General features: G+C 38.6%; 1 protein-coding gene across 1 annotated transcript in view; it reads left to right on the top strand.

The window, feature by feature from the left end:
• The first annotated feature begins 5,863 nt into the window (after positions 1–5,863).
• LOC142204514 (uncharacterized) overlaps positions 5,864–13,694 on the top strand; it is a 93,426-nt gene continuing 85,595 nt past the window's right edge. The window contains exons 1-3 of the mRNA XM_075275829.1: positions 5,864–6,524; positions 8,510–8,725; positions 10,315–10,443. Of these exons, the coding sequence (XP_075131930.1) occupies positions 5,864–6,524; positions 8,510–8,725; positions 10,315–10,443 (1,006 nt within the window). The remainder of the gene's footprint in view (positions 6,525–8,509; positions 8,726–10,314; positions 10,444–13,694) is intronic.

Raw genomic sequence — 13,694 nt, forward strand, 5'->3', positions numbered from 1 at the left:
GGCAAATTTATTCTACTGCATAACAATAACTTCATAGCACAGGTCCTACATAATCACACTGCGCCAATAACAATATCAGCCATGGTAGGTCACTTTCTGCACCTCCTGTCAACTCTCATGTTCAAAGCTAGTAAAATAACACTAACTAAAACTTACATGTGAACTGGTATAAAGACAGTGTGATTATTCTAGAAATGTCACAGTACAGCAAAAGAGAGAAGGTAGAGAGAATTGTGAGATCTGTCATTTATTTGAAATTTATCATTTAAATTTTAGTGAAAGGGGAAAAACTTATAATTAAATGTTTAATTTTGTCACAAATGGGTCTTCAAAAAATCTGCACAACTGGTGTAAATTGAGCAATAAGTGTGACCCACCACCTCAAAAATTGTCTCCACCTCTAAAAGGCATGTATGGCAACCATGACATGGCTTATCTCTGGGGTAAACAAGTGGTGCTTGCAGTACTTTTCTCTCCGCATGATTTGTGCAGACACTGTGCGGAAAAAGCAGTTAGCTAAGAAACCACACGGACCCCATAGACTATAATGGGGTCAGTGTGGTTTCTTAGCTAACTGCTTTTTAATGAATTTGGTATTCTGTGTGGGGGGTCCCCAAGTGGACTCCCTGAACAGAATACCGAACGCAGATGTGAACCAGTCTTCAGCCAGTAAAACTCATTTCATGTATTTTATTTTCCTTGTTTGTATTTCCTTTGCATTTTAGCTAACCCAATATATAAAGAATGCATGCCCTATACTACTGAAGTAATGAAATCTGTACTTGGGAACTTTTGCTTTTTCCTACTATATATACATACAAACTATGCTTAATTTTACAGACACTTTGAGTCCGAAATGAGTGAGCAGTCACAATGATGTACATAAAGCCAATGTCATTAGAAACTAGGTAGCAGGATCCTGCTTTCCATCTTCACTTCACATAGCAGTGTGAAATGAGATTAGTGCAATCCACCGAGCTATTTACAGACTCATCAAAATCCTAAAAATCTCTATATATCTTACACATTGTGCTGGGTTAACCAGAGCCAAACTGAACTAGCAACAAAATGATACTATTGGGATAACCCATAATGTAAGAAGAGGCATTAAAAGGCAAATTGAGCTGCAATAAGCTGTTTTAAATGCATCACATGAGCTATAGTGCTTTGTTTTATGTTAATACAAAATTAAATTTAGTCATAAGGGAACAATGAAATCTGTTGTCGCTTTTATATTTATTTTTCTTATCAATTATATTCTGTTAATTATGCAGCCACTTGTGCGTCTATCTCGCAGGCTCAATGCATGACTCACGGTGAACCGTTCCGGAATGTTTTTAGAGTTAACACGGTAAAATGTGGTATGTTTATATCAAACATTTAATGAGGCGCTAATGAGCTCCCTGGGTATCCGGTATCGCAACGGAATCTGCAGAATGTGCAGAGTAGAGTTTACACATGCTACACTTAGTCAGGTCCTAAATGGAAGAGGATTTGTTTGAATGTTTTCGGATGTCATAGTTCGGATTACATAATAATAGTAATCACGGATGAAGTTAAAGTCGGCTCTACAGTTGTCTGACAACTCTTATTAAAAATGAGAAATTGTTTAAAAGTCTACCTGGCTCAACAGTGGAAATAAGATTAACACTGTATAACCATATCCCCGTATTGTATATAAGACAGCTCCTTAGGTTCACCTACGGTCCCAATTATACTAATGATCAGTAAGTATAGCTTTGCCAAAATGATTGACAGTTTCCATGAAGATAATGCTATATAGAAAGGGTGAAAATGAAAATATGTAGTATTCATAGAACAAAATGGAGAAGAATAGTAGCCTTATTAAGGAATAGGCAAATACTAGTTTTATTTAAGTAAAATATAGGAATGGATCCTGACGGAGGGGAGTATGGCTCAAGAGTCCTGAGCAGGCCATGGTCTTTGCAGTAGATCTCTGTGTGAGGGATGGAGTTGTGCATCATAAGAACAGTGGCCCAGCGCTATTACTGTGGTTAACACTAGACATTGGTGTGTAGTCACTTTCTAGTTGGCGCATGTTTGGTGCAACAGGGCGCAATGTGGCACAACTAAATTGAGCTAAAATTTTTCAACTTGCTTAACATATGGGTATGGATTCTCAGAAAAAGGAGTGTGGCTTAAGATGTGTTAAAGTGTGCCATTAGTGCACCAAAATGATCTCTGGCTTAAGATAAACCAACTATAAGGTGGTATAACCTCAGACTAGGCAGTCTAAAGATACAGGATTCCGCATCCACCACTGAGATAAGGCTGGCATATTTTCTGTATAAGTTTCAGCTGTCTATTTACAAACCTGAGCCAATATGCCTTTACGCTAAGGCCCTATATTGCGGAACGCAGCAAAACAGCGTTTTTTTCACAGTGCTTTTCATTGCATTCTTTTCTGTAATTTTTGCTTCCCTTATTAAATCTATAGGGAAAATGCAAGTGTTTTACATACTACGATTTTCAAAAACTCACTGAATCTTATTAATTTTGCTGGTACTGTAAAATGCAACGTAGGGTCTTAGCTTTACACTTTTAAGCTAAGGCCCTATTGTAAGCATCCATTTTCTTGAGGCTGGCAGGCATGTGCAGTCGGCTTTGCCCTAGGCCCGAGGCCTACAAGTCTGAAGCCTGCACCGGAAGAAGACGCGTGAAGAGGACGTTGCTGAAGAAGATGGAGGCGGCGCTGGAGAGTTCTCTCACAGCATTGGGGGATGCCCCAAGTGCTGTTTGAGTGCGCCCCCAGTGCTGTGAGAGAAGTCATTTGCATACCAACAAAAACTGAGATTTTGGGCGAACGGCGGCGCGGAGAAGACAACGAAAGGTAGGAGAAGAATAGCCTTTCTTAAGGCTATTCCGGTGTGTTAATGAGAATAAAATGTGTTTGAATAGGATCCATTTAAGGGATTGTTTAAAAATAGTAATATAGTTTGTTAAAATATTGTCATGTTGCTTTGTTATTACACTAGCCCTTTCCATTTGACATACTGTTTAATGAAAAGTCTATTGAACATGGGCAATTTTTTGCAACACAATGTCTAAGGCGACATCTAATAGACATGTTTGTGAATTTTTATCATGGAAAATTTCCGCAAAGCCGCCACCACAAAAGCCAAATCTGGTGATTTTTGAACAATGTCTTGACATTTCATAGTGATATGTCAGAAGTTCTGATTAATGAGGGTCCATTAATTGAGACCCCCCACAGACTACTGAAAAAGGACACAGCATTGAGCTAAGAGCTTCTTTCCATTCATTTCAGCTACTGGTGGAAGTCACAGTATCTGGGCCCCCACTAGCCAATACGTATGACATCTTGCCATCATATAGCAAATGTTTTTTTAAAGGTTAGGTACCATTTAAATAAATAATGCTAAAAAAGGATCTATAAAAATAAGGAAATTTGGATTTTTTTTGCAACCTAATTAGTTGACTACTTATAATTATTACAATGTACAGTATTTTGGGTAGCGGGAATTCCTAAACTACGGTACTTAATTTCTCTGGTTATAACTTGAGACATTTCTATACTTACTAAATAATTTCCATCAGATATTTTGTTGCCAATCCCATATAAAGCAGTCTAGGGCATGGGATGTTCATTGTGCTGTTTTTCCAACTCTCATGTCTTTCAAAAAGTTCAAAGCTTTTATACATTTGGTAAGTGATATTCTCTTTTATTATAGAATATTGTACTAACAGACTGCACCAGCTCCTTACTTTGCAATGTCCTCTCACCTCCACCATTTATCATTATATTTCAAAGCCGCTAAATTACTTTTTTCTTCAGTATGTGATCCATGTCATCTCTGCCTCTGCCTATTAAGTGCTGGGAAGGTTAAGAGGAAGATAGATTGTGGTTTATGAGTAATGTTCACTTGCCTCTATTTCTCTCCCCAAAATACACAAAGCACACACATCTCCTAAATCCCAGATTACTAAGAAAAAATATGATTTTCACAATGTTTCTTGTGGTAATTTAGGACAGAGTAATTTCATTAATATAATAATATGCAAATGAATTGCTAGAAATTAGGATTCTCTAGAAATGTTGTTCTTGTTATAATTATTCTATAATCATTGATGTAATGTCATTTGCTATTACAACCATGATAATTTGTATATGTAATACACTGATGGTAAATCTAAATAATGAAAGGATTTGTCTCAATATAGACATTGGTGGTATATTACTAGACTAAGCCAATGTCTGATCAGAGGAAGATCAAACACTGAGGCCTCTATCAATCTCTGGAAAGAAATGGCAGCAGCACTAGGAAACTCAGTATATCTGATCTCCTATTGATTACTATAGAAGCTGCATGCTTGATCCATTATAGTCAGAACCCAAGTATGCGACTGCCAAGAAAATGGAAAGTCATATGCCACCATTGTCTTTTACACTGTCTACTACTAAGTATTTGGACACCCAGTAAAGTTCATTGGAGGTGGAGTTATGGTCTAGGGGTGTTTCTCCTGGTATGGACTGGGACCAAGGGTCCCACTGCATGATAAACTCAACGCCAACGCCTATTGCACTATTTTAGATAACAGTGTGCTTCCTACATTATGGCGGTTCTATGGGTCGGACCAATGTTACTTCCAGGATGACAACGCCAGCTGTCATGTAGTGAGGTCTACCATGGCTTGGTACGGTGACAATCAGGTTAACCAACTGGACTGGGACAAAATACAGAGAGAGAGGGGCACCGAGCCGACCAATGTGTAGAAATGATGGGTGAAAGGTAGGTAAGCAGAAAATTGGCCGCTCACCTGGAAGAGTTGTGTGTGACACAACAACTCTATGACGTATAATATTGGAAGCAACAGGGACACGGGCAGCCGCTGGAAGGAATGCCTGCAAGACATCAAAGCAATGAAGCGAAAGAGGGACCGTCCTCCTTGTGGAAGATTAAAGGAAAACCGCGCTCGCCCAGGTACAGTGAAAAGACTTTATTTTGCACAACGTGTTTCGAGCATACTTCTCTTTCTCAAGTGCATATGATCAACCTTCCCAAGTTGAGGGTTAGTGCTTGAAGTAAACAACAGAGGTCTGTTGTTTACTTCAAGCACTAACCCTCAACTTGGGAAGGTTGATCATATGCACTTGAGAAAGAGCAGTATGCTCGAAACGCGTTGTGAAAAATAAAGTCTTTTCACTGTACCTGGGCGAGCGCGGTTTTCCTTTCATCTTCCACAAGGGGGACGGTCCCTCTTTCGCTTCAACCAACTGGACTGGTCTGCCCAGAGCCCAGACTTGAACCCTATTGAGCACCTGTGGGACGAATTGGATCGCCGAATTAAGGCGTGCAGCAGCCGACCAAAATCAGTGAAAGAACTTACCTGACTTCTCCAAGCCAAATGGAATAAAATACCACCAGCCATCATACAAGGACTTGTGGAAAGCATGCCCTGGAGGGTTGAGGCTGTAATTGCCACTCGTGGCGCTCGGACCACAGGTGTCCAAATACTTATTGGTAGACGTATACAACAACCTGCTTGATGTATTATTTAGATGTTAAGATTGCTATACGAGTTAGATTAATGTTTGGCAAATCTGCTGTTTTTGGCTGATCCTACTGAACATCTAACAAGTATGAGTCTGTCCTGACTTTCCCTGAAAATAAATGTTGGGAAAACAAAGGAAGAACAAGCCCTATACTTCTATTTTCAGGGTAGATAAGCCAATGCCACAACACATGCACATTTAGAGTGGGGTATAGATGCTTATGAGGAATACATTGTGTTGGAACTGGCTGATACCAATCTGCAGCTTTAGAGTTGTTTCTTTTCTGACCACATTGTATATTTTTCTCACAGGTATTGATAACATACCATGGCTGACTCCAAGATTTTAGACCAATCAAAAAGTCCATCAACACAGCAAAGTACTGCACAGTCACAAATACTATCACTGTGCAAAGATGGGAGCGAGCTATTAAATGTAGACGATATAAATGGAGCCCTAAGAACATTCAAAAAAGCCTTCATTCTTTCCTGCAAGACATCTGAAGAAAAAATCCAGAAAGCTTGTTTATTCAATCTTGGTGCCACTTATATTTGTATTGGTAAACCCAAGAAAGCTCTGAAGTGTCTCATAAAATCCAGAATCAATGGAATGGAGGAGAAAGATGGTGATTTGTTCTTTAACATAGGGGCTGCTTACGATGAAATGAAAGAGTATGGAAAAGCTGTAAAGTTTTATGAAAGAGCCATAAATGAGTATGATTATGAAGAACTTAAGAGTATTGCAGATGCCCTTATCAAGTTGGGGTACTGTTTTGTCATGACTGGTGACCTTTCTTCTGCTGCACATTCATTCAGACTCGCAGGTCACTCATACATGAAAAATCAAAAACTGGAAGATGCTGCCATGGCCATAAGAGAGGCGGCTAAATATATGATAAATTGTCAAGCTTTCTCCCAAACCGAGGTGCTGCAGACCCTGAATTCTTGCGTGGAGTCATTGAAAGGCGTATCTGACAAACAGCTGCTTGGTAATTGTAACTTCTTTCTTACATAAATTGAGTTTGGCATGTGGTGTGTCCTACTCGGTAGGTGATGGAGTCTTCCTATGTGTGCAACCCTAGTCATAGTACATTCATGTTTCATAAAATATTTTAACATATTTAAAAATATTGTTCCCCTAAAATGAAACTATTATAGTGAATTAGATAGCCATTTGCTATAATAAAGACATAATCAAACATAGATAACTTTATTTGCAATGGAAATAAGGGACTGGGAAAAATGCTTAAAATAACTATTTTCTTCCATTTACTCCACCTAAATCTTACATTCAGAGGTATTATATTTCTCGTATTCGGTGCTTGTAAAGCAACAGTCATTACTAGATATGCTTTTTGATTTCCAAAACTATCCAACAAAACAGCAACTATCTTACAATATATGCAATACATTTTCTGTCTAGTTTATGATTAAAAATATTTTGAGTCTTTATATTTTACATGGCAAAAGTGTAAGTATGTTGTTCTGGACACAACAGTTGAACAGGGTTGCAATATACTGTGTCCTCATCCAACAGCCTTGGTCACATAGCAGTTCTAACTCTTAAAGAGGACCTTTCATGGTTTGGGGCACAGGCAGTTCTATATACTGCGGGGAAGTCGACAGTGCGCTGAATTCAGCGCACTGTCGGCTTTCCCGACCTGTGTCCCGGGTAAAGAGCTTTCGGTCCCGGTACCGTAGCGCTTTACAGTCAGAAGGGCATTCCTGACTGTCAGTCATGTACGTCCTTCTTCAAAGAAGCGCCTAGAGAGCTGTACAGTGTGAGCGCGGAGGAACGCCCCGTCCCTCTACTCACAGTGATTGTCCATAGATGAGTATTATCAGGAGAGGGAGGGGGCGTTCCTCCTCCTCACACTGTACAGAGGAGAAGGGAACTGCTTTGCATTGTCTTTCCTGTAGCCCTTGAAGGAAATTTGTTCCTTATAAAAGATATATTCAGTTTACACTACAGAGCATTGGGACCTCCACTGGGTCTATTTTTGGTTTGGTCTCCTGTTCTCGCCAGATTCTCTGGAGTGGTGCAAGCCCACTGTTCAGACAAAGCTGACAAGATACTGAGAAAAGTGCTTTTTTAGAATATCTGTCCTCAGTATATAAACTTTTTAGAATAAATAGAATTAAATTATCCTAACAAATATATTTCATAATGTGTGAATTATTCTATTTTACAGGCTCGGGATTAGGATATTTTTCTTTCCCCTACAGAGATGATCAAAACTGTCATTTCTTATGCCAGTGAGATACACCTAATTTATTAATCGGCTTATTCCTCTTAATAAATTTGATGCATCCTTTGCCCTCCATGCACCAGAAACTCAAATATATGCCAGCTAGCAGTATACTGCCAGAAGTATATGCCAGCTGTAATTTACAATAATTTCTAGTGTAAATTATATTAGGTTTTAGGGGCTTGATGCTGCCCCCTCCAAAAAAAAAAAAAGTGCCATGGACAAAGTCAAATGGTAAAAAGTCAAATATTATCGTGCAAAAAATGTGATTTTTGTATACCAGAAAAATGGCAAGGGAGATGATAAATTTCCTCTGATTTTCAGACTTTTTTTCTGCTGTGTTATGGCAGCCACTTTGACAATATTAATAGTAGCCACATTAGGTATATCTTCTGTAAGGTAATTCGAAGCCAACCAATATGGCTGCCATTCCTGTTCTAGCTTCTGAAAAAAGGCCTCTTTCAGCAAGAAAGAAAAATGACAATATCTTAGTATGTACATAAAATATAATTTCCAAACTTTGTTTAGTACCCCAACTTCTGATATATTACAATTCTATAACATCTATTTTACATGGTGAGCGGCAATCCTCTTCGAGAACCTTCTGTGCAGCGCCATTCAAGCCCTCATTCATAGTAGATAATAGAAGAAATAGATCAAGCATATAAAGGTATAAACATGCCTCTACACCCAACATTTTATTTTTTTCCATCTTCTTTTCTCAGGAACACTATATAACCATGTTGGTCTGCATTATGCTGAACTAAAATATTTTAGTCAGGCAGAAAAGTGTTTTACAGCAAGCTTGAACCTGTGTAATGGAAAGCAATTCTCCATAAGAAAGATGGCTGTATTACTCCAAAATCTGGGAGCTGTTGACAACGCTCTTTACCAATATGAAAAATCACTCAGGAGCCATGCCGAAGCAGCAGATATGTACGGTAGGACATCATATTCATTATCCATATTAATTAAAGCAGTTGGGAAGATTAATCAATATCCCCATTAAATTACTCTTTACTTTTCTTGTGTCATCGGCCAGTAAACTATATTTTACACCCATTTTAAATTAATATTTGGCTCAAAACATGGAATTCAGGCTCAGAGATTAATAAATTGGTAATAAAATGTTCCACAGCACACAGTGTAATACATTGTATGCTGCTATTTGTTCAATACTCTGCATCGAATCACACTGAATATTTATTAGATTTTTCTCTTATTTCAATTAAATTAGTTGTCCGAGATTAAACAATGAAAAAACGTATAGCCACATTACATGTCCTGCCACTCCAGCTCCATCAGTGTGGTCCCCACCACTGCATAGCTGTCTGGAGGTGATAATGTCTTGTTGGGGTTCACATGATCACTGCAGAAAATCACTATCCTCGATACTTATATGAATATGAAACAAGTGGCAGTATGATGTAGGCAGTAGTGGTAAACAAACAGGACGTCATCAGTTCTGGATAATGGAACCTAGAAATGGGGAACGGAACGCCAACGCTGGAGCAAATTTAAAAAGGAAGTGTAGGTTCTGCTCATAGGCCGTTTTCAACATCTCAGACAATTTCTAGCCAACTTGTAAATTCAAGCTTAGTTTGCAGCAAAGCATAAGACAGTGCTTATAAGTAACATTTTACAACACGCCATTTATACATGGTGGATAATTTGATACTAATGCTATGTAAAAAAAATTCCAACTGTGCCAGAACCAGTAGAGCAGCACCTGCTAAATGATGTAAAGAGCTGGGCTTGTTGGAGATGGGGAAAGGTCTTCTTTAACATGGCCTACACTTAAAATGTTGTGTGAGATATTCAGCTTATATAATTCTCTGAGCAGCATCAAAGTGCTTTATAAAGGCTCTATGAAGCCAATGCAGTCTGCAAATTACTGAAAGTCTAAATATTATCATCTCACATCACATATGATTTAAAGACATGACATATGAAGACTCTGATCAGATGATTTGTCAGCTGATAGAGCTCAACGTGCCTAATACTTTTGGGCTCAGGAAGATATGCAACTACTAGATGTGTTGGCTGTGGCTTTCTACCCTCTCCCTATTCACAATATATGCACAATTGGCTCAGAGGACTGGAGGCTGAGAGAGCTGTTGGCTAAGCATTTGACTAACAGGTATGCCAGCCTTAGTCCTGCAAAGCCCTTACTCGGTAAATATTACAACGGTAAATTACTTTGTAGATCTAATTTCCTTACCAGTAGATGAATACAGAAATTGTGTTACACAGATAAGATGGGCAGACATGTTGTAATCGCCATGATACTAGCCTTGTTCCAATTCTCAAATTGCTATAAAATCCACTCCCATACTTCGGAAATAAGAAACCTATTGGAGCACTAGAGTACTTCACCCTCATGATGGTTGGTGGAAAGTAAGTCAAAAGCTACATGATCGTCCTTTGTAATGCCTTCATTGGTACTTCTTTTTTGGATACCACTATATTATAGTAATGGTATATAATGATGTGCTCAATTTTATGTCATCATATTTGTGATTTATTTCAGGATCATTGGGAGATCGGAATGCCCAAGGACAATGTCTCAGCAACTTGGCGTTTGCCTATAGCCAGCTGAAAAACTATGATATGGCAGAATTCTACTACCAGCAAGCATATCAAGCATTTACAGATGCAGGTACACAAACAAATGTGAAATTGCACATAGAAGTGCTACCATACCATACGTGCATAACCTGCATCAATACCGAATTTATACACTTTTTTTGTAGTTTTAACACCTTTAAAAAAAACTAAAACTTTGGGGTAACCATATTCTGACACAGGTAACTTATTTTATTTCTGTATGAGGGGCTGCATAAGGTGTCTTTTTTGCAGAGCCAGATGTACTTTTTATTTATACCATTTTGGGGAATGTATGAAGTTTTCATTGCTTTTCATTAAAATTTATAGGGGAGGCAAAATTGCAAAAAAAAAAAAAAAAAGTGGCTCTTAATTTTTTTCCATTATACTGTTCACCTCACAGAGTCTGATCACTAATACAATACACTACAATGCAAATCCATTTCTATGTATTGTAGAATATATAGAGTACTATTGCAGGTTGCCATGGGCTGTTTGTAATAGAACCACATTGATGACAATCCTGGGTGCCTAGGCTGTGTAAGCAATGCATCGTCAATCCCAGAGCGATCAACCCCACAATAACAGCACTGAATAAAAGTTGCCGCAATCACATTTGACTGAGGTGTCTGTAGGGTTAATGCCATGAAAAAGTGCATTGCCATCGGGCCTCCAGTGTACAACACACTATACATCCAGTGGCTATGGCAGCCACTCAGCTCCTGAACTTCTGCCATGTTTAAAGACCCGACATCTGCCGTAATAGTATGCTGGATGTCAGGAAAGGGTACAAGGATATCACGTACAGTATATGCTCAGAGCTCTGGTATAGTGACCGGTTCTGTTAAAGTTCTATTAGAAACCTATTCTAATTATTTTATGTAACCCTTTATGCAATCTATGTATGGGGACATATGTTTAAAAACCAGAAGTTTAGATATGTGTGGTATGGAGGTTGTAGTCACTTCCAGGTCCACGTGCTTAAAGGGATCCAAAAAGCATACCAATCTGTTCAATAATCTTTGCATATATCAATATTACAGAATGTGTATATGATGAATAACACTATTTATGGCCATTATATGGTTGGTATACTGCATTTTCATCACTTATCCACTCTGTTAGTTATTCCTATAACTAGCATTCTCCCCATAACTAGCTTTCTCACTCAAAAGCAGGGTCATATAGAACATGATAGAGAAGTACTGGACGGTACTAATATGGATAAAAAAAACTTGGAATGAGGTAGAAACTTCCAATTTGGCTCCAGCGGCCACTGTTTGTGTCTATCCCTACACTCAGTCCCTTCTCACTCCTCCCCTGCCTTTCTATAGACTTCTATTATAAGATGTAACTTGACATTTCAATAAATTTCAGTCTATCATGCTCTAGCAAAACAGATTCAGTGGAAATATCCAAGTGAATGTCAAATTAGGAGAGATAGAGGAAAACAGCCAAATAAGTAATAAGAAGCATAAGAAACCATTTTCTCTTCTAAGATATCTTACAACGTTCCTTACTCACTTATGCTATTGACTTAAGCTAAATTGCAGAAAATTTAATGATTTCAGAAGAACCAGGGAGACTGTTCTTAAAGGTTTTACATTGGTGCCCAACAGCGTCAAGTTACATCTCTGGAAACTGCAGTTTTCCTTTGAAGTATAAAGCTAAAATGATGTGCAATTCCTAGTGTTTCAGCCCTTGATACACAGATAGCAAAGCTGTGGTGACTGGTGATTAAACCCCGTCCATCCGCAGTACAAGTGTCACAAACAATTTCTCTGACACGTTCAGTAGCCTTAGAGAAAACTAAAACAAACAATTGGAAACAAGGCTTTCTAGGACTACTGCAATTTTTATTCAGCAGCAGTCACAAGCTGGGCTGAGCAAATCCTCAACAGATAACTTCATACTGCTCCAGATCAATAGTAAATGATTGTGAATCTCCCCTTGGAATGGCTGGAATAAGATATCCAAAGCACAGACTGCAAAGCCGAGCAGCATGCGCCATCCTTTTACCCTGTTGTACAAGTCTGTCTTGCATCGGGCTCTTACAAGCTCAGTGTAAGAATTTTCTGTTGTATGATTATGGCCTGGTTGTGTTCTTCTAAACATTCAATATTTTCCGAGATGCTTTGTAGTATTTACTGCTGTGTGCAAAGTCGATAACCGTAGAGTGAATTCCACTATTAAATAATTTTTCCTTTATGAGACGTTTTGATTTCTGCCAATTTGTAGCTAGAAACAGCAGGCACAGTCAAAGTGGCAGCTATCCAGTAAGCATATTTACAGACAGAAACATTACCACAAGGCTATCTGTTAAAATGGCAGTGCCAGGGGTGCAGCAAATTTCCATATGTTAAAAATGCACAAAGTATTGCACGTCTAGTAATGTCATGAAACCCATGCAATGGAACTTTCTGTATTAAGAGCTGATCTACAGGTCATCTATTCGTTTGTGCAAGTTAGACAGTGGCAAGATTATTATCAATGACTCATAAGCATGGACATGTCTGAAAGATGACATATCTTAAACTGGAAATATTTAATGAAAGAAATTTTCTGAGAGAAGTCCTCAGTAGTTGATACCTTTTTTAATGGCTAACTCAAAAAGTTTTTGATGACATATCGAGCTTTCGGGACTACTATAAAGGTCCCTTCATCAGGATGGTATAACACAATGTCTGAAGGTAGGCATATATATACAGAGAAATGGAGTGTTAGATGCAAAATAGATGGAAAACAGAACATAAACAGTTTTTTTTAAAAAACACATATATATCAGTTCGCAGGAAAGTTCTCTGGGTTTATGGCTTCTTTGATCAGTGACGTGGTGTCTAGTGGTTATAAAAGGCCATAAAACCATGGGCCCTATTTAAACCTTGTTGGAGAGTGCAAAGGGTCGTCATAAGTTTATAGCTTTCATCCGAAACACATAAAGAAATCCATTGTCTACAGCCAAGCCATCAGATACCATTGCATATGTTCAGACCCGGTGGACAGAGACAAGCACATTGGGGGCCTCAAAAACACATTCTTGAGGCAGGGCTACCATCCAAGAACAATTGATAACCAAATCACCAGGGCCACCAGAACACCAAGATCAGAGTTATTAAAATACAATACCAAACAGGAGAACACTCGGGTGCCCCTGGTTGTCACATATAACCCCCACCTGGAGACTCTGAGAGGAATTACACGCAAATTACATCCACTACTGCAAAAAGACAACCATCTAAAATCCATATTTCCAGAACCCCCTCTCCTGTGTTACAGACAGCCACCAAACCTCAGGAATATGATTAT

The sequence above is a fragment of the Leptodactylus fuscus genome, chromosome 5, assembly GCF_031893055.1.
Source record: "Leptodactylus fuscus isolate aLepFus1 chromosome 5, aLepFus1.hap2, whole genome shotgun sequence".
Classification (NCBI taxonomy): Eukaryota; Metazoa; Chordata; class Amphibia; order Anura; family Leptodactylidae; genus Leptodactylus; species Leptodactylus fuscus.